The 21,140-nt window shown below is 38.3% G+C and overlaps 1 protein-coding gene across 1 annotated transcript in view; it reads left to right on the top strand.

Annotated features, from left to right (window-relative positions):
• The window catches only part of LOC139717045 (probable phospholipid-transporting ATPase IM), a 94,148-nt gene that overhangs the window by 23,744 nt on the left and 49,264 nt on the right, over positions 1-21,140 (top strand). The window contains exon 3 of the mRNA XM_071628557.1: positions 7,145-7,203. Within this exon, the coding sequence (XP_071484658.1) occupies positions 7,145-7,203 (59 nt within the window). The remainder of the gene's footprint in view (positions 1-7,144; positions 7,204-21,140) is intronic.

Here is a 21,140-nt window from a genome sequence, read left to right as displayed (position 1 = left end):
AATGCATTGGAAAATACTGGCACAGTATGTAGGATGCTGATTCAAACTTGGCAAGAAATATTCATGCAATATTTGAGTGTGAATCGTGCCACAAAATACCCCTGATCGTACAGTGCTTATATTTCTTACATGACTTGACACATACTTTGTGTCTTTCCCCATTGGAGACCCAATCTGCATGTGCGGTGATTTACAGAAACACCATGGTACAGTATTTCGTGAATGACAACAGTACAAATTGAATTACCACGTTATGTTTGTAAATCCAATGCGAATGCACCTATTGGTAGTAGTTCAACCTGTACAGTCACCTTCAGTCTTTTCCCAATCAGTAGCTATTACTAGTATTAGGTACAGCTGCTGTATGTGTGCCTGTACAGTAAAGGTGTCAATAAATGATGCCAAAGTTGAGTTCTAAGGTTTTTTAAATCCTTCACTGAGGTTCAAATGTTATTGTACATATTCATTTCCCTCAAAATTGAAAGTGTCAGTAAATTGTTTCACAGTCATTTTGTGCTTCATAACTCCATGTTCACTTTTGCTGATTCTATTTCAGTTCTTAAATACTGAATAAGCTTTTAATTTTGCATAGAGATATTTTCCTGAATGAGGAGGTCACAGACAATTTTGCGAGATTTTGTTTTAGCAGTTTTGACACTGAGGCTACATGTATCATAAGTGCACTAATGCCTGTCAGTTCGAGATATTTTTGCATCTTGTTAAATTCGCGGTCCAGCAGTGATTTGTGAATTTTGTGGAAAGTTAAACCCTTGCAAAAAGAACAGCTTACGGATACAGTATCCAGGATGACAGGGGAAGAGAGATTCAGAGTACATTACAATTTTGTTGTATTATACATTGTGTAATTCAGAGCATGTTCCTGTATGTACGTACAAAATCTGCCAAAGAATGTTATTCATATGATACTAGACAACTTTGATAATTTGTTTACTTTAGATTTTGTGTGTGTGTGTGTGTGTGTGTGTGTGTGTGTGTGTGTGTGTGTGTGTGTGTTTGTGTGTGTGTGCTGGTACCAATCACATATCAGTTCTAATATCTGAATTTGTACTTAATGTTTTACAAAGTTTGATGCAAGGGAATTTGCCCCAGACAGGTGTACACCATACATGTGGTTTCAGTAATTGCAGACCACAGTATGAGAACATTACAGCACAAAAGTTTGAAGAAAATTGGACAATCCTTCCATAAAAAATGAAAATTTACACTTCCGTGTTCTTGTTCTGGGAGGGGGGAGCAGGTGGTAGGGAAATAGTCTCCATTTGATGAGGGTATGGGAGCTAGGAGGTTGAACAAGTGTACATCTATCATGCTAGAGATGGGATTTGCCTTTCCTCCACCTGATTTGGGGGGGGGGGGGGACTCTTACACCTTGGTAACACTCTCATCATCACTCTACAGTGTACAGCATCCACAGCAAGAAATAGTAGTGAAGGGGTTTTAAGGTGAAATTCTCCTTCACATTCAAGTCTGCTGTATTTAAAGATCGTGCTTACTGAAAGGACAAGTCTCAGCAAAATCAGACATTAATAATATATGTAATATTATACTTCGTAATTCCTTCAGGGATTACCTTGACAAGAGAGAGACCTGCTGACGCATGCACTGATTCTCCAATTCGTTGACGGCGCCTTGCACTGAAGCACAGCTTCGGATGCCCGTTTTTTCCCCGAAAATATCGGCGCGATCCTTATGATTAGGTTAACCTACAAAAAAGATGTATTTTCTCCTACTTAAAATTTAGCTTTCTTCTGCTAAACTTTAGTTTTGTCATATGTTTGAAAAAAATAGCACCAGAGAACATTTTGTAACCCTCTGAGCTTCCAGGGCCCTTCTAGTAAAGTGCAGCCTGGACTCCAGCCGACAGGGATGTTATGCTTCATGCTCGTGACAATGCATTAAAACTGCAAACATTATTTTGTGCACATGTTCCCGCGATCAGAGTCTTCAGTTTGCTGGGAGAATCTCCCATTTTATGCATACAATTTATTGTACTGTAAAAGTGGTTTCTTTCGCGTACAGATACTTTCGCGTTTTCCATTGGTGCCGGTTTTTTTGTGTGTGTTTAAATTTTTGGTCTGCAAAATCTGTGAATTCACAGTCAGCAAAAACTGTTTTATTTTGCACATGAAAACCCAAACTATAATCCAATTATTCTTTTATGAATTAAATAAAAATTAAAATTAAATGCAGGCTTACCTTAAATCCTGTCTCTCAAGTACTTTATAACATGCTTGTACTATGTATATACCTACATTGCGCGGTATCGCTGTGTGTGTGTTGACCATCAATACACTCAATGCGCGGAATCTTCATGTGTGTATGTGCGCAATAGCGTTGTAACAATCGGTGCACTGCGGCGAGTTGAAAACATTTTCGCGTGATGTATGGTTCAACCTCAAAGCGTGAAAATAAAATCAACACAAAAGAAACCACTTTTACAGTAATGTGTACTTGGGAGTGGAATCTCTGCTAAAGCGTATTTCCCATAGACCTGTGCACAAATGTTGAGATTTCCAGAGAAAAGTAGTACGCTTTCATACAGATTCCATTGATATAGCAATTACAGTCCACATCATACCTCTGTCCTCAGGATAGAAATTTGTGTTGGTACAGTCACACTTCCACAACTTTTGCGTGCATACATGATAAATATAAAACCTATGTGTGGTCAAATTTCCTCTGCAAATAACAATAGAGAGTATTTTTGAATGATGCTCATGGGATATTTTTACACATTACAGCAAACTCAGCAGGGAGTGATTGAAAACAAGCTGTTGTTGGTACAGTCTTATGAGAACTGTGGATTTTTTGTATCTAGAGCCACATTTGCAAAAAGAAAAAGGCTATTAAAACTAATTACTCATTGAAACTTGGAATAATTGAAACACCATGGCAACCTTCATCAAAGTCAAAGCCAGTCATCAGTTACCTGGGTATTTACAATCCGGAGGCAGGAGAGTTGTCATGTTTAGAAATTGAATCAATCAGTCCTGAAGTATTGTACATTCCATTCTCTACCCATTCCACAGGGGAGTGGTTTGTAAAAGGAATATTACAAACCTTGAGCAGCACACCCACGTCCACACACACACACACACACACACACACAGCACACATTATACATGATGCAAAATTGTACCTCAAATGATACCATGAAACTGCTCCACAATGATACATAAAATTTATGAATTTAATTTTATGGCATTCAAAGGTGAAAGTTTTGTGTTTCTTGTTTACAAGTGCTTTTAAACTGAGATTTTTTTAAGTGATTTGAACGACAATCTGATGGCTCAAATTAGAAAATTGAGATTAGTACATTTATTGTTTTCTGCTTTGTTTTTCTTTACAAAAGTTGCCAATATACTTACATGTATTTATATTAATTGATAATCCAGATACATAATAAAATGATCGATGAGGATGGTAGATGTTCATTTATACTATGTATAATTACTATTGATAGAAGTATGATTGATACTGTTGGAAAGAAAAGTTCCACTTTGAAAATGGTAAGTAGCAAAAGTAAAAACTTGTTGTATTTTGTCAGAATCATATTAGGCATTATTAAATATTTCCACATAATTTGTAAATTGGACAAATTTCTTAATCAAAGTGATTCCAGTTGTATAAATGGTGATACATGTACAATGTTTGTACACTGTATGTCGTACTGTTTACTTACTCAGTGCAGAATGTTAAAGGACAAGTTCACCTTCATAGACATGTGGGTTGAGTGAATGCACCAATATTAGTAGAACACATCAGTGAGAGTTTGAGCAAAATCGGACAATCCGTTAAAAAGTTATGAATTTTTGAAGTTTCTGCTCAGTCACGGCTGGATGAAAAGACTACTATAGCTTGTGATGTCATATGAGTACAACGATACAAAGAAAGAATAAAGAAAATTCAACATATTTCCATTTTTCTTGCATAACAAAAGAACACTCGACTTCTCTCTTTCAGAAGGCAGGGGGAATAATATTACCCTTAACATACGTCTGTAGCAAGTCGCAGAAATATGCCCTTTATTCAAAAAGTAAAGTTTTGTGAAATTCTCTTTTTATTTTCCTTATATAGTTGTACGCATATGACATCATACACTGTAGTAGTCTTCTCTTCCAGCAGTGACTGCGCAGATACTTAAAATATTCGTAACTTTTGAACGGATTGTCCAATTTTCCTCAAACTTTCACTGATGTGTTCTACTAATATTACTGCATTCTCTCAATCCTTATGTATATGAAGGTGGACTTGTCCTTTAAATATGAAACACACAGAGATCAAGACTTTGGAGTGAATAATTGCTGATACAGTGATAGAAATCCTATCATCATATAGATACATGTACCTTTAATTCATCCCACAAACTTTGTTGTGCCTGTGAATTATCAGAGGTGGATGTGGAAATCGGGAGGAAGCCTGGGGTAGAATTTTAAGTGCAGGGACGGGAAAAGATGAGATATATGCGCCGTTTTTACAGCGGCAATTCACTCTGTGAGATATGTGACATGACAAGGCTGTAAGTTATTCATGGCAGTGGAGCAAACAGACCCATTACTCTGATTGCTGGATGGTTTATGGTCCACTTTCTTGGGCAAACTTGCAGAGACAGTGAGGCCAGAATTCCAGCCAGACTTGGACAGGAACCTCCCATTGTGGAATAGAATGTCTGATTGCATCTCAGAGAAATTACAGTAGTTCTAAAAATCTTCAGCATCATGTCGACAGACTGTAGAGGTTTGATGGGATTGAATCAGAGCATGACCCACAATGACAAGCAAGTGTTTTCAGTTTAAATAGCTTGAGTATTTCAGTAATGTACCTTCTTTTTATTTTGAAACGTGCAACTGCATGTCGCAATGATTTCTCAGAAGTTAACAGTGGGTAGTTTTAAACAAAACAAAAAACTTAAACATACTGTAAAACTAAAAATTTTGGCATTCATGACACTTTGTAAATTTCACAAGGAGCCAAGATTCATGAAAGTAAAATGCATTCGAAAGTTTTTGTAAGAAAAAAATGTGTGTTTATGTAATATAATACTCATAATTCTAATTTCTTATGGTTGGCAATTCTTGAAAGTTTCATGCTGCAAAAAAGCCAGTTGACACCATTTTACGAGAGTTGCATGCCACAAGTGTTTCTGGTTTTGGAGCAATATAAGGTCTTTGATGCTGTTTCACCCATAATGAAGGTTTCAATGGTTAATGAAATATTTGCTGGCCTATATGAATTACAAATACTTGTAGTCAAAGACTTTCCCATAAAGATCCCATATTTGTTCATTTACTGACTTTCAATTGGTCATACCACTGTGATGACGTTTACACATCTTATTTTGCTCTAATTCTCATGTTTTGATTCTTTTGTTTCAATGCTTTCATTCAGATTAGTTTCCCCTTTAATTTACAAACAGTGCCTCTTGAAGAACTACATTAGCAATGCCCTTAAAAGCTCTGCCGTGATGAAGTCCCATTAACTTTGTTGTAATGCTTTCATTTAAATGAGTTTCCCTTTCTGATACAGGTGCCTGTAAAGAGAGCCATGATATACATTCACTTAAGCCCTTTCAAGATTGATAAAGCATTGTGGAAAAACATTGTTAATTGCTTTGAAACAATACCCCCCCCCCCCCCATGGTCCAACTCTGTAAGCTTATAGTTGATATTATGATAATGAAGAATGTGAGCAATAAGCAGAGAAAAAGAGTTCAGCCTGCATGTAATTGAAGGTCAAGTTTTTGTCTTGGTGATTTTGATGTCTGTATCATGTAGACTTTGCATCAAAAGGACAAACTTGATCAATTTTCAGGCTTCAATGGCACCAATGCTTTGAACTCTACCGCACATATTTATAGTACGATGCGGGCCTCTTCTGAATTGCAGGGAAAGTATTCAGCACTCATACAATGTATAGTATATCTGTGCGTGTAAGAATGTGGCTATTAGAATTACGTAGGAATGAGGCCAGATGGAGATAGTACTAGGGCAGATATATTGATTTCTGGTCATCTTCACAAGCTGACAATAGAAGTCCTTTGATGCCACTCCTTTTGTCGTGTCTTACCGGATGATGAGAGTGCTGACGACATCTCCCCTTACCACAATGCAGACACGGTGTCTGGGGCCGTGTTTGTTGAATATTTTCCATGGATGCAATTCATTGCATGCCTGTTGATTGCTCTACTCTGCACCCTCGTTAAAACTGAGCCTCGTTTTTTAGACCTGCATCATTTTCTAATAGAGAAGTTGAAATATAATGAAATCATTCAGTCCAATAGACAGCTGATGAAAGCAGTGATCTTTGTTGGCTGATCATGGTGCTGTGCTCAAATTTTCCTCTTCTTACTCTTCGCCCTGTCGTAGCTTTCTTTAATAGTGAAATCTGATTTCTCCTTTTGCAAAATATTCCTCTTTTAAGATGTAGGCCTACTTTCTGCCACATATTTTGTGAGTATGATATTTTTGGAATTAGGTCTTGTAATATAATTTTGTGAGTGGTTTAATTTGCGATCTTGAAAAACTGATGGATTGAGAAAGAAGTATATTTTCGAGAGAAAAATTTGTGATTCACAACTTGGATTTGATGAACAGATTTTTTTTTTTTTTGTTACAGGAGGTAATATTCTGTCTGTAAGTTGTTTATTTCCAGTATATTAGTCAACTTGCAAAATTCAAAACATACTGTGAAAAGAGTATTTCCTGTAACCAACTTCAAAGCAGGGAGCATACGGTGTAGCTGGACAGGAAATAAAAGTTGTGATATTCAATGTGCAGTAGATGTGTTTGATGTGAATTTTACCTGAAGAGATGCATTAAAATTCCATATTGACAGCAATGAAAGAAAAGTAATATATTGCCGTGGAAAGGAGAGATTTATTGAAGATACAAGTAAATGACAACATTATCTAAATGATAAATGAGCACAGAGATTTAAAGATGATTGTCATAAGCTAACTGCATTATAATGTTAACAGTTTTCATCTATAGCAGCTCTTTAAGCACACAGGCATATTTTATGAAAGCAAACTGGGTTATATCCTGTTGATGAGTAGGCATCCAGCATGGATCCAAACATCACACTCTATTTCACATAAACCTTTGTTTGTGCTTTGCTCACCCAGAAACAGAACGGATCCTGAAGGCCAATGACAGGGGCTTCAATTCACAGTTCAAATATGCGGTGAGTTGACTCAAACCATCAGATTTTAAAGATAATAAAAAGTTTTGGTACCTCAAAAGTGTCCTTGAATTTCCTTGTCTTAGTTTGTGTTTCAGGTTAAAGTACCTTTCATATAACTAACACTGTGAGACTTACTCGCCCCAAAGTGCTCTCATGTCTTAGTAATCATGCAATTAACTGCGATCAGCAGCCCCATACGCATAGCGACCAGCAGTCCCATACGCATAGCGTAATCGGGCTTCGCATTGTAGCATTCAGGATCATGACAGATTTAGTATCGCAGGGTAAATGTCAACTTAAAATCCCATAAATTCTTCAATTTGAAGACTTACCAATTAACTTGAAGTATTGAAAACAGGCTTCGGGCAACGTTTGGTTCTGCCTATAGTCCCTTTCTGTTCGAATTGATGACTGAATGTGACTCGGTCGACAGGACCTTAGAAGAGCTACATACAGTACACTGAATACTACAGCCAGTGCATGCGAACACATCACATGCACACAAATTTCAAATCCATGAACGGATAAGATGTTTGTGTGCGCATGCGCTGGCCATGGTATCCAGTGTATGTAGCTCTCCCAAGGTCCTCTCGACCGAGTCACATTCAGTCATCAATTCGAACAGAAAGGGACTATTGGCAGAACCAAACGTTGTTCGAAGCCTGTTTTCAATACTTCAAATTAATTGGTAAGTCTTCAAATCGAAAAAATTTTGGGATTTTAAGTTGACATTTACCCGCGATACTAATTCTGTCATGATCCTGAATGCTACAATGCGAAGCCCCATTACGATATGCGTATGGGGCTGCTGGTCGCATATATAAGCTATGCGTACAATGGGCTGCACGCTGCTGGTCGCAGTCAGTGGTTTTGTACAATATTTATCCACGCTGGTCAGCGTCGGCTCTGGTACGAAACCATTATTGCATGATCACTAAGACATGAGAGCACTTTGGGGCGAGTAATTCTCACAGACAACGTACTTTAACATGAAACACAAACCAAGACAAGGAAATTCAGGGAAGCTTTTGAGGTACCAAAACTTTTTATTATCTTTAACTTGGCAGATTTGAATGCAGTATTTATTCTCATTAAGTTTACCCATTGAATAGGTACTCCCATTGAAGAATCTGATTTGTTATGTTACAAGAATGCTGTAGTTACTGAAGTAATGAATGTTAATGTGTGAGATAGCAGATCCCCTGTCTGCTGAACTGGTAAATAATGTGATGATTTCTGAATTTAACCCATTGAGGACGGACTGATTTTGCTACAACACGCATTTCCCATAGACCCCTGCCCAAGTATACTGGGGACTCGTCCTCAACATGTTAAAGGGACTGTACAGTACTGGTTGAGGTAAGGGATTCATGTTTTGAACATTTGTAAGTGAGATAATGAGAAACCTCTTATGAAATATGAAAGAGCATGTGATTTTGAGAAGAATTCAACGTTTATTTGATGAAAATTGGTTTTGAAATGGCTGAGATATCCAAAAAAGTGATAATAATAAAAGGCGACATGCCACAACTTTATTAGGATCTTTTTGTTTCACCTTGTTTTTGGATATCTCAGCTATTTCAAAACCGATTTTCATCAAATAAAGTTTTGATACCCTTTATAATTGCATGCTCTTTGACATCTCATAGAGTGGTTTCTGAATATCTCACAAAATGTTAAAAGCTAAATCCTCACCTCGACCAGAACTGTACACACCCTTTTTAAGCTCCCATACACTCCTGTTTTGAATGCATAGATTTTTCACATGTTCATCTCCTTAATCAACATAATGTGACATTCGCTATTCAAGTTTTCTCAGAAAGGAGGAAATGGCTTGATTTCTCATTTAAATGCTGCATGTACACATAAGACAGTGCAGGATGTGTAGCTGTACACATCCTTCCAGGATGTGAGGAAAGGATGTTAACCCGTTCCATGCGGGAACCTGGTGGCCTGTGTATTAAGTCTATTGACATTTCAGAATTCAGTATGTATTGGGTTGAAAGAGGAGCCCCTGGAGGGATGGCACACACCTGTGATGTGTCAGGAAAGGCCAAGCTAGGAAAAACTGTCAGAGATGAACTCATCCCTGGTGGTGATGATGGTGGTAGACAGATCAGGAGTGACTGAGAGAGAGAGAGAGAAAGAGAGAGAGAGAGAGAGAGAGATGGAGGCGGCTCTGAGCCAAGTTTGTGACCCCGGCTAATATCTTCCCTCTCCCGGGAGCCCCCCCCCCCCCCCCATCACTCCGGCCTCCAGCTATTTCAAGGGAGTAAAGAGACTAATTTCAATCAAGCCGGAGAACTCCTATTTCATTCTCCATGGAGCATGGGACCGCATCATCATCATCATCATTCATCTTTTTCATTTGTTGGAGGGGAGAGGGGGGTCTTTTATCTGCAACCACTGCCTTTCTTGTCTCTGCCACACTTTGGTGAAAATACAAAATAATATAGTGTATATATGCAAGCTAAAATTATCTCAGAATTATGATCTCTCTCATTTGATCTTTCTCCCTCTCTCTTTCCTTTCCTCTCTCCCTCTCTCACCCTCTCTGTGTCTCTTTCTTTCTGCTCATAATACTAGTATGCCTTCTAGTTTCTTTCTTACCTTCATTAATTCTCAAAACTCTATAGGTGGGTCTTCATCAGCTCGAGCTTCAAGAATAGCACGCTTACAATGAGGGATCAGAGAAATAAGCCCGAAGTCAGCTGAAATGTGCAATCGCGTCTTCACTAGCTCAAGCTTCAAGCATGGCCGGTCAGGTTCATAGGCCCGATGCTGGCGCATGTGCACTGTAGACGAACAGTACCCGCCGCGCGAGCACACTCCAACCCGACTGCCTACACAGTGTACATTCCTGCGTTGTGCACAACGCATGCAGTGCTGATGTTTAAGCTCGAGCCGATGAAGACGCGTTAAGATTAGCACGCTATTTTGCAAATTAGCTGGCTATTCTGCAAATAAGCCCAAGATTTTGCTGGTTTATTTTCCGATCGGAATAGCGCGCTATTTTGATCTTCATTGTAAAATTAGCGGGCTATTTTCTGATCAGCTAATTCTTTGGATCAGAAATAGCGGGTTATTCTTCAAGCTCGAGCTGATGAAGACCCACCTAGTACATTTCTAAGGAAGCAAGTTATATTATCATCTCTCCCCCACCTGCCTTTTCTGAGTGTTATATTTGTTTTCTGTCAGTTGGGTTCTAAAATGAAATCATTTTATGCCTTCTCCCTCCGTCTGTCATCCTATGTTGTACAATGTATCTTCTACCTTGTTTGTGTCTGTCATTTAACTCCTATATTTTCACAATGTACCATCTGTTACACCTTGCATCTTTCAGTGTTGCACCCTGCTCTCCTCCCCCCCCCCCCCCCCACACACACACACTTAAAGATAAAATGGAGTTCCTGTTAAGGTGCATTTCACCGAGTGAAACCATGATTCAAAGTATCAGGATATAACTGCTAGTCAGTATGATGCTTAGGGAGCATTATAACTCATGTTTGATTACTAGAACGTCAATTTAGATGAGAAATGCAGTAGTGACTCTCGCAAAATAACGGCTCGTTTAAAACGGAAGGATTTGGTCTCGAGCGCATGATTCACAACGCCCCCTTGCGGTCCCGAGAAGAAAGTCGGTTTTCGGATACTACTGATACTATACTACTTACAGAAGTCTTGAGAGAGCTCTGTGATATACTACTGAAGTGTACTGTACACAAGCGCGACCGCATCCCAGAGGCTACGATCCGCGATCCGTTTATAGCAGAGCAAGCTGTCGACAACTGCGTACATTGTGTGTATAGCCACTGTGTGCGTTTTATGTCCGACGTCCAGTAGTGTACGATCGAACGATACCCCTGTGCGGTGTATGTTGTGTGTACGTATCATGGGGGCATGGATGGGCCAACCGTATACTGTGCACGTGGGTGGCCATGAGCATGCTATCTAGTACCCATATTGTACACATGCCCCACGCGCTTTCCCCACTCTTTGCCTTCCACCAGGGAGGTGAGACCTCCCTGCTTCCACCAAAAAGTCGATACTCTTTGCTAGTCATGCTTCCACCAAAGAGTGGATTCAGTCCACTGAACAATGTAGTCCGTGGCGATATCGTACTGGCTTCCGTTCGCTATGACAATGCCAATCACTGTACTAGTGGATGGTACATGCGTGGCCATGGCAAGCGAGCTGGCTTCGTTCGTTCGCCCCGTTGCAAGCTACTAACGTATTACACGTATTATGTACTTGGGTACTGTTAGTATTCATACGACCAGCTGCGAGCTGCGTGTTAGTGGACTGTTCTGCAGATCTATATAGAGGCGGTCCGAAATGCATGTTCAATTGCCATGTTTTCATGCTATAATAAACAATAAGATTCTCTCGCCATATTATGTGTTGACAAGAGCAGATAAAATAACTGAAACAAACAATCAAAGGTAGCCCTCCCATTTTTCTTGTTTTTGTTATTCTGTCGATAAATGAGCTTCCAAGTAAAAAAAAAAAAAAAGAGTAAACAATAGTGGGCCTGTACGTTTTGTGAAGGACATGTTTGTTGTTCGTCGGGTGATTTGTTGACAGGCCATGGACCTAATATAGGCCTACTAGTACAAGGACATTCATCGTACACATTTTTGCACACGCATAATACCTTCCCTACAGGATATACCTGTCCTCTACGAATACCGATCCCTTTTTTTTTTCCTTCTTTTTTTTTTTTGTGCTCTGGAATATGCTACGGAAAAGTGAAATATTGAGATCACAAGTGACAATCATTCTTCCATCATTTCTTTTAAAAACTGCCTGCTTTTCCCTAGCGAAAGTGTTTGCTTTGAGGTATGATTTCCTAACATACACCTCAAGACTGCACATTCACTTCATTTGATTTTTCTGCGTTATTTTCTTCTGCGCATATAGTTTTAGATTTATCGAATCTCCATCTTGTTCTTCTCCCGGCTTGCTTGCGGTGACAATCATGGGATCAAAGCAGTACCCTAAAGCATGCTAAAACTGTCTTTGAGACGCTTTTGAGATGTAGGCCTACAGGTGGCCGTGCATGATTGACACAAAATTTCTCATGATCTCAGGTATTGCTGCTCCTCATCATCTGTATCTATTCAAAGACATTTCTGTCTGAAAAAGGCACATCTGCAAAACAAGACTGAAATGAGGGAAACGATCCTTTTGTTAGTGACGATACATGATCACACAATCAAGTAAAGAAAAAATGCCAAGTAAACCTAAGAAAGAACAACAGCTCTCATGTATTTATTACTGATGATCATCTACACAGCCAAAGTTGCCATGCAGTCGGTAGATGTTGACGCTTCCGCACGTACCACATGCTGTTCATTTCTAATCTTAATTTTTTTATTTAATTTTTTAGTTGCATAGGCCTGATTGTCAGAGAAAGACATAATCCGAAATCGAAAGGATTTTTGTTTTGCCTTTTTTCTGTTTTTTTTTTTTTACTGATTGTTTGTGATTTTCAAATTAGTGGGGCCTATTGAGATACGTTTTGCGATTGTAGGACATGTTTGTTGTTGGTCAGGTGATTTGTCGAGAGAACTGACAACCAAATTTGCTAATCCTGTTTGTGTTATTGTCGTTTTAGGGTTTTCTTGTTTGTTTGTTTTTTTTTATTTGTTTGTCCAGCATGGTAGGGCCTACCTGTGTTCTGTGCGTAGTTACTGCGGCCGGCGTGTAATGGCGACAGGGTCTTGTTCAATTTGCCATGGTTTTTACACATATCATTTATGATGAAAGAAAAGCAATTCTCTCGCCGTAAGTGCTGACAAGCCAAATCAAAAAATCAATAACAATCTTTGCATCGTTTTTGCCAACTCTGTCCATAGCCTAAATGAGCAGTCCAATAAAAAAAAATGCACTAAATATCGTCAACTAAACCTACAGAAGTAAAAACAGCTTGATGATCTACACACGGTCAACGTTGCCATAGTTGACGCTTCAGCCTGTATATGCTGAGCATTTCTTTCTTAATTTCATTCCTTTTCTTCTTTTTTTTCTCAGCGTACTTTTACTGATTGTTTTTCAAATTAGTTGGGCCTATATGCGTTTTATGGAAGACGTGTTTAATTGTGTTTTCGTTTTGTTTTGTTTTGTTTTGTCAGGCGATCTGTTGACAGAATGATATTGATGACCACTAATCCTGTTTTGATTACTATTAATATTATTTTGGGTTTTGTTGTTTGAAATCAAAAATTGTCTGCACTTTTTTTTCCTTTTTTTGGCCGATTATGTCGATAAATCAGCTGTCAAGTAAAAAAAGAAAACAATCGCCGACTAAACCTAACTAAAACATCAACAACAAACCAACAACAACAAAAACAAACCCAGCTCGGTTGTTACTGATGATCGTCTATACACTATACGTTGCCAGAGTTGGTGCAGTACATGACGCTTGGCACGAAGCATTAATTTTATTCAAATTCATGAAATTCTTCCGTCGAGATGTTTTCATTGCAGCTGATTGACAAATTGCCCTACATCGACGTATATCAGTTGCAACGTAGCATTTATGCTTGACATTTTTCCATTTGTCCATTTTTTCTTAGCGTAAATAGCATAGGTCTGAGTGTCAAAGAATTATATGGATTCCGAAAGGTTCGGGTTCTTTATTTTGTTGTTGTTGTTTTACAGATTTAGTAGGGCCTATATGCGTTTTGTGCAGAACGCGACAATGTTTTTTGTTTGAGCAGATGATTTGTCGACAGATTGTACAGAAATGCTAATCCTGTTTAGATTATTATTGTTTTCGGGTTTTTGTTTTCGTTTTTGTTTGTTTTTGCTTCATTGCTCCATTCACGTGGTACCTGTGTACTGTGTGCAGTCAAAGAGTGTGTAATGGAACTGTGCTGCAAGATGGTATACATGTAGCGTTCTTCTAGAATAATGTTCAATTGCCATGTTTATATGCTTATCGAAGAAAAACACTTCTCTCGACATATGTGCTGTCAGGTCAAGATTTAAACAAAAAAATGAAAGAAATTATTTTTTAAAAAAGTCTTCACAGCCTTTTTTTTTTTTTTTTTTTTGCTCATTCTGACAATGAATGGGCTGTCTAGTCAAAAAGAAAAAAAAAATCGCTAACTAACATAATATAGAAAATCCGATTGTTAATGACGATTATCTACATGGTCAACGTTGCCATCAGAGTAGGCATAGGCCTATCATGGATATTGACGCTTGGCATGTAGCATTTTATGCCGGACATTTTTTTCTTATTTTTTTTTTTTTCGTAGCGTAGTATGCGCAGGCCTGATTGACCAAGAAAGACGTATTCCGAAATGTTGTTTTCTAGTTGTTTTACTGACTGTTTGTTTGTACAATTAGTAGGGCCTAATATGCGTTTTATGTATAACATGTTTGCTTGTCAGTTGTTTGGGCAGGTGATTTGATGGAATTGATTACCACAGTCACGTGCTGGTTCTGTTTGTATTATTTTTTGTTTGTTGTTTTTGCTTAGCGGCCAATTTTGTGGAGAGAATTGGCAGAAAAAAATTAATGTGAAGAGGACTGGTTTGTTTGCTTATCAGGTGATTCTGTGAGACAATTTTGTCAACAACAACAACAAAGCAAATCAAAGACCTCTTCCATCTGTGATTGTGCGACCGTCTTTTCCCTTTTTTCATGATGACAAATGTCATGACAAGAGCATAATCTTATGCAATCTCTTTCACATAACACAATCCCAATGGAGATCGAGGGGGCTTCGTGTTATAGTAAGCTATAATCAGTAGTGATCGAGGTGGCTTCGTGTTCGACCGGTATAACAAGCAACGGTGGACAGCTCTACACGTATGCCATCAGGTATGTATCACACGTATATATATATATATATATATATATAAGATATATATATTGCATCCTTTCTTTTTTATTTCTTTCTGGTGCCCCACTCGGGATTAATCGGCTGAATAGGAAAAAAAGGCTCCCCCATGCATTTTTTCCCCTTCAGTTTCTCGTGCCACCAATGCCCCCTCGTTACGGGGTTGTTTCCTTCCTAAAAACAAATATCAAAAAATAATATACCCGTGGTCACTGCAGAACCTTGATGATATACATTTTAAAAGAAAAGAGAACTAACTATACCCTATAGGGGGCGTGGGGGCAGTTTTCTTTCGTTATAACGAAGTTTCGTTATAACCGAACAAATACAATATTACACGAAAACAAGGAAACCACGCATATAAATTATGATGTTCTGTTTGCTGAATACACTGGAAAGCTATGTAAAATGGAATGGGACCTTTTAAATTTCGTTTGAATATTACAATTAAAAGAGAGCATAAAGTTGTTTGTAATGTCCGAAGGTTCGTCGATCGGAAATTAAAATGATCAGGTTCGTCATTCCAAAGGTTTGTAATTTACTAACTGAGAAAGGATCACTATTCCGAAGGTTCGTTGTTGCGAAGGTTTTTTAATCCGAAAATGTAATAAAGTTTGTCATTCCGTGGAAGGTTTGTTAATTAAAAAAAAATGACACAGGTTACGTATTTCGAAGGTTCAGTTTTCTTATAAGACGATTATAAGGTTTGCAATTCCTAAGATTTGTTAGTGGACTTACCTTTTCTTTTCTGGATTAACGAAACGTTTTTTGTTTGTTTGTTTGTTTTTGGGTTTTTTTTTTGTTTTGTTGTTGTTTTAGGTTGTTGTTTTTTTAATGTTCCAATTAATGAATGTTTGGAATTCCTATCATTTTCGGACAAACGCACCGTCGTAATAAGAACCATATTTTTATTTTTTTTTCGGAATAACGAATCTTTGGAATAACGCCAAAATGTTCGTGAACAAACACTGTTTCATTTCCGAACTAACGGACATTTAGGTGTATCAGAATCTTTGTGTTTTGTAATAAGGAACCTTACTCAATTTCAGATTATTGTCAGATTGTTTAACAATAATGCAAGTTCTCCTCGAAAACTTGTGCGTGACACACGGATCGAAAACGCAGTATTGTGAAGCATTCGCCCACGCAGAGACGCTATAAATGCTTGTTCCGCTACGTATTTTCGGAAGCGATCCGCATTTCGTTATAACAGAGCACATTTCTTTTGTTTTTCTTTGTCAGTGGCGCTCGGAAAAGACTTCGTTATAACGAAAATTTCGCTATAAACGTGTTCGTTATAAGCGAATCTTTTTAACACAGACTTTAATGGCGAACATTTTGGGAACAGAAGTTTTGCTTCGTTATTACCGTGTTCGTTGTAACGCCGGGAGTGCAATGTATTGCAAATAAGCCATAAACATCACATCTCATTATTATTGTCATAAATTATCAGAGGATTGTAATTTCCTGTGCACATATCGTTATGTATGTTTTTTATATTGTTTTTAACAGATTGAACAACGCTCCGTAAAAACATGACATGCTGTCCCTATATAGCACCAGTAAATGAACGTCACTGGAAACACGTCCTGATGAACTTCAAGATGATGTCAAGTCAAGTCGCATCAATGATCATTGATGTACCGCAAAAAATATGAATAACACATTATCCCTTCCCACACATTGTCATAATAGGAAATTAATCATGGTGACGTTATTTTGTTTTTCTTTAATCCGGAACAACAGAGAAAACGTAAACTTTTCACCTTTGTCACGCTGAGTGAAATAGGTCAGCTTCTAATTATTTTCAGCATCCAGAAATGTACGGTATGACATTAATTTTGGTGAATGTATGTTACTAAAATTTGTAGATTCTTTGCAAAATGGTAACATCAAGGCGATGGAAATGTCCGACCACTATACCCTTTATACCATTGGCTAATGTTTCTTTTGTGTCCATGAGTATACGTATGTATCAAAGAGAGGTCAGTCTTTATGCTCCACTGACATTAATTCGCTCCGCGAGAATGTGCTCCACAACATCACCCCAACGACATCTGCTCCGTCGACAATGATTGCTCCGCCGACGACTGAACCACCAACACTTGCTCCGGTGATGTTTCCTTCGAAGACACCACAATGAATTGTCCCGCGCCCCGGCGACATTTTACTCCAAGGATACGGCAATAACATTGATCTACCATTAGTTCCAGTGGAAATGGCTGCATTTCATTTATCCAAATTCTGCTGGCATGTCCTCATGAACGAGATCCGAAGATATTTTATGACATCTGCTGAACTCAGCTCAATATTGAAATTGTTCTTATAACTCACAATCTCATGTTCGCATTATATCTTGCCACATTCAAAAAATATGCAGGAATTGTTTTGCACAAGACATATAGTTGTTTCTTGAAATACTTGAGGGGTGCTGCCGATTATTTATAGGCAATTATTAATTCGTTTAAATGTTTTATTGGTTATTTAGAAGGCCTAGCTAGTATACATATGCTACGATTGTTTTGGTTTATAGGTAATGTTTAGGCACTAATCTTCAACATATATCCGAAGAGTGTTCTTCGTAAAATAGCATTGCGTAAGCTTGTGATTCTAATTCATCGGAGTATCAAGCCTTTGTACTTCATTGTCGGATATCACCTTCGGAATAAACATTCTACATCCGGCACTGGTGCATGTTTCAGAAAATTATTGTCAGACGGGAGGGGAAATCTTAAAAGCAAAAATGAATGTCATTCTTAGTTTGATATGTTTCCCCTTGGGCAGTGGGAGATATTTGATTGTCTGTTAATAAATGATTCACCGTAAAGTCCCAAGGTAACAATGATACATTTCAACTATAATAACATGGTATTATAACCAAAGGTAAACGTATGGATTGCCCTGCTCGCAACTCGGCATTCATGGTCGTAATGGTCTTCCGAGGAATCCAATTTGACATGAATAATAAAATTGATTGAAACTCCATTTAAAATGAAACTCTTATTATACGCACATAATCTACACATAACGAAATCATAATTATACAAAACAGTATTCGAATACCACCCACGAACAGCCCTCTTCATGTAACATAATCATTTACATTACGTCGGGATACCAGATCACATACATTTTCATAACATCCAGTGCAAAACATAATTATTAATTGCTTTCTTATATAGGAATTACACGATGGTGAGGGTGAGGATATCATCCAAGGTAACAGTATTGCATAGATGCCCCACGATAGGCGAACATGCGTTTATTCTGTTCTTGTTTATTTTGACGTTGTTCATTTCTTTTTCTTTTTCTTTATCGAGCAACGAGAGACAGACCTATACTTCCGAAGTAGGAGCCTTAGTATTGACGGAAGGGGGAATTGGCGGGAAACTAATCTCCCTTTTTGACATCGTTAATTTCTTTGCACGGTATCCATTACTTTGGGGGATAAGTACACGTCATGTATAAGGTTCGTCAATCCGGGTCCCCAAATTCCTGTTCCAGATCCATTTGTTGCTCCGAATATGAAGGCGTTAGTTATAATCCGAACATTTTTATTCTGAAAACGAATTAGGTCCTATACGTGGTACGAAATTTATTTCGTTTCAGGATGAACGAACACCCGTGTTCGAATCAAGGAACCATAAAAATAACGAAAGTGTTTCTCTCTCAGAACAACGAACTTGCAGAGTGACGAACAGTAACATGATTTTCCCTTTTTATAATCAAGCACCTCTGAGTCACCGTCAGAAAAGAAAGAATAATGATAGAGAATCTTCCCCCTTTGGAGGGCAGTGGGATATATTTCAGGAAAGATATAAAGAAAATAGAAAAAATGACATTATTTTACGTCAATTGATTGAAAGAAATGTAGAATCAGGTAACGATTGCAATCCTGCCAGTGGTCTTCCCCGGAGTCTTCGACTTGAGCTCGCTTCGAAACATCCTTTTCATTCCCGCAGGCCCCAGACTGTTTATGACCTCAGCAGGAATGCGCAACCGCGCGGATTTGTGGTTTACCCCCCCGCCCTCCCCCCTCCCCCTCCCCCTCCCCCTCCCCCCCCCCTCTTTGCCAAGTCTGTGGCACCTTGCTATCGTGGGATTTTGCTCTTTTCTCCGCCAACGAAGTGGCCGGAGGCATTGTTTTCGGGGCGTTCGTCCGTCCGTACGTCCGTCCCGTTTTGTTTTTGTCAATATCTCAAGAACCGTGAGGTGGTTTTGCATCAAACTTGGTATGAGGGTATATCCTGGGGGATAATACTTTGTTTGGATTTTAGGGTCATGGGGTCAAAGGTCAAAGGTCACAGGTTATTTTGTGAAAAAAGGTTGAAATTTCATGTTTTTCTCCATATCTCGCAAATGGTTCAAGGTATCTTCATGGAACTTAGTATATATATGAACCGATGGGCAGTGATTATCTAGGGAAGTTGGGGATCATGGGTCAAAGGTCAGGGGTCAAAGTTCAAGGTCAACTCCTCAAAATATCACTACTTTTCTTATATTCATGCAATGCCTGGAGGATTTTTTTAACTTGATGTATGCATGTATAACCCAATATATATTCTGCGGGAAGTTTCGTGCCAAAAGGTCAAAGGTCAAGTGAAAGTGCTAAATTGCACTTCTTCCTCCATATCTCAAAAGTAACTCAAGGTATTATCATGAAACTTACATATTTATGCATGTTCTACCTAACAGTGATTCTCTTTGGAACTGTGAGGTCAAAGGTCAAAGGCCAGGTTTAGATAATAATATTTTACCATTTGATACTGAATTTATATTTTTTCTCAATACCTTGAAAATTACTCAATGCATAAACTTATAAAAGGGTCAAAAGTCCGGTAAAAATCATCAGTTCCCCCAAATACCTGCACTCTGACGTTTTAATCATTCATCCAATTGATAGTTCTAGGAAAGTGAACATTCAGCACATTTGTGGCAAACCTGTCATTTTAATATCTTGCCAATTGTGTGAAACTGTCATCACACATGGTCAAGACATTGTACTATAGACCTGCATTATTGCGGAGGCATACACCTGTCGCCGTAGCGACATTTTTTTATTTTTATTTTTTTTTATTTTTTTTTAATGAAGATGTTCGCACGCAGTGTCTTTTCCCCGTACCACTGCGCGTTCTGTTTCAATTCGTTTGGGTTGTAGGTTTTTTTTTCCTTGAATTTTCACTATGCCCTATAAACACGTGGAACACGCACCAGCCATACACCACAGGTAGCTCACCGCAATTTTTGCAGCCAAATACTCGACTTTGTCAACACGAAACCCCCTAAAACAATAAAGAGATGATGGAGTACCTTGTATCGATGCATAAACGAAATACCATTGATGGAGAATAAAATATTCTTTAAAAAAAAAATGAAATAGAGTTCAGCCAACATATGAGTTTGTCGTCCCACAAGTTTTACACGTGTTTTTCACAAATTTGATAACACTTATATAGTTAGAACATGCATGTCGCCAATTCTCGAGGATGTCGCACACAATGTTGCAGGCTTCTGTTGTGTCGCACAATATTATTACAGCGACATGCTCATACCCGTGGCTACACTGGCGTCGTAAATAGGTAGTTCATAACTACAATCAAACTGAAGCTTACTAAAGTACTAGTATACCACCCACAAGATCTTGCGATATTCCTCTGAAACTCACAGAACTTGGATTTACTTATGTTACCTCAACCTCGGTATGCGCAGCTTGATTTTCCTCCCTTTGGAGTTGAATGTGGAGGTTTTGTGTTTCTCTGAAGGAAGAAGAGCGTGTTCGAAAGAAAAAAATAATCCGGTAAGTCCATTTTCCTTGAAAATCAATCGATTAATGATTTACACTGTCAATCTGAATATAATCTGTATGTAAAAATAAAAAATAAAAAAACAAACACGTAACTCGGATTATTTTCAGTCTAAAATCATGTTTTGGGGCCAATAGGCCACTTATCATAGGCCTACTATAATGCACCATCTGCATAATGAAAACACCAACGTAACTTTGAAATACAAAAAAAAAATAAAATGAAATAAATAAATGAATGAATTAGTGCAGGCCGAACTAAAGGCCAAAGAGTGACCTACA

This window comes from Diadema antillarum, unplaced genomic scaffold (genome assembly GCF_040938485.1).
Source record: "Diadema antillarum isolate AM-2024a unplaced genomic scaffold, OU_Dant_1.0 scf00000071, whole genome shotgun sequence".
Lineage (NCBI taxonomy): Eukaryota > Metazoa > Echinodermata > Echinoidea > Diadematoida > Diadematidae > Diadema > Diadema antillarum.
The sequence above is the reverse complement of the archived record's forward strand: the minus strand, read 5'-3'. Positions and strand labels throughout refer to the sequence as shown.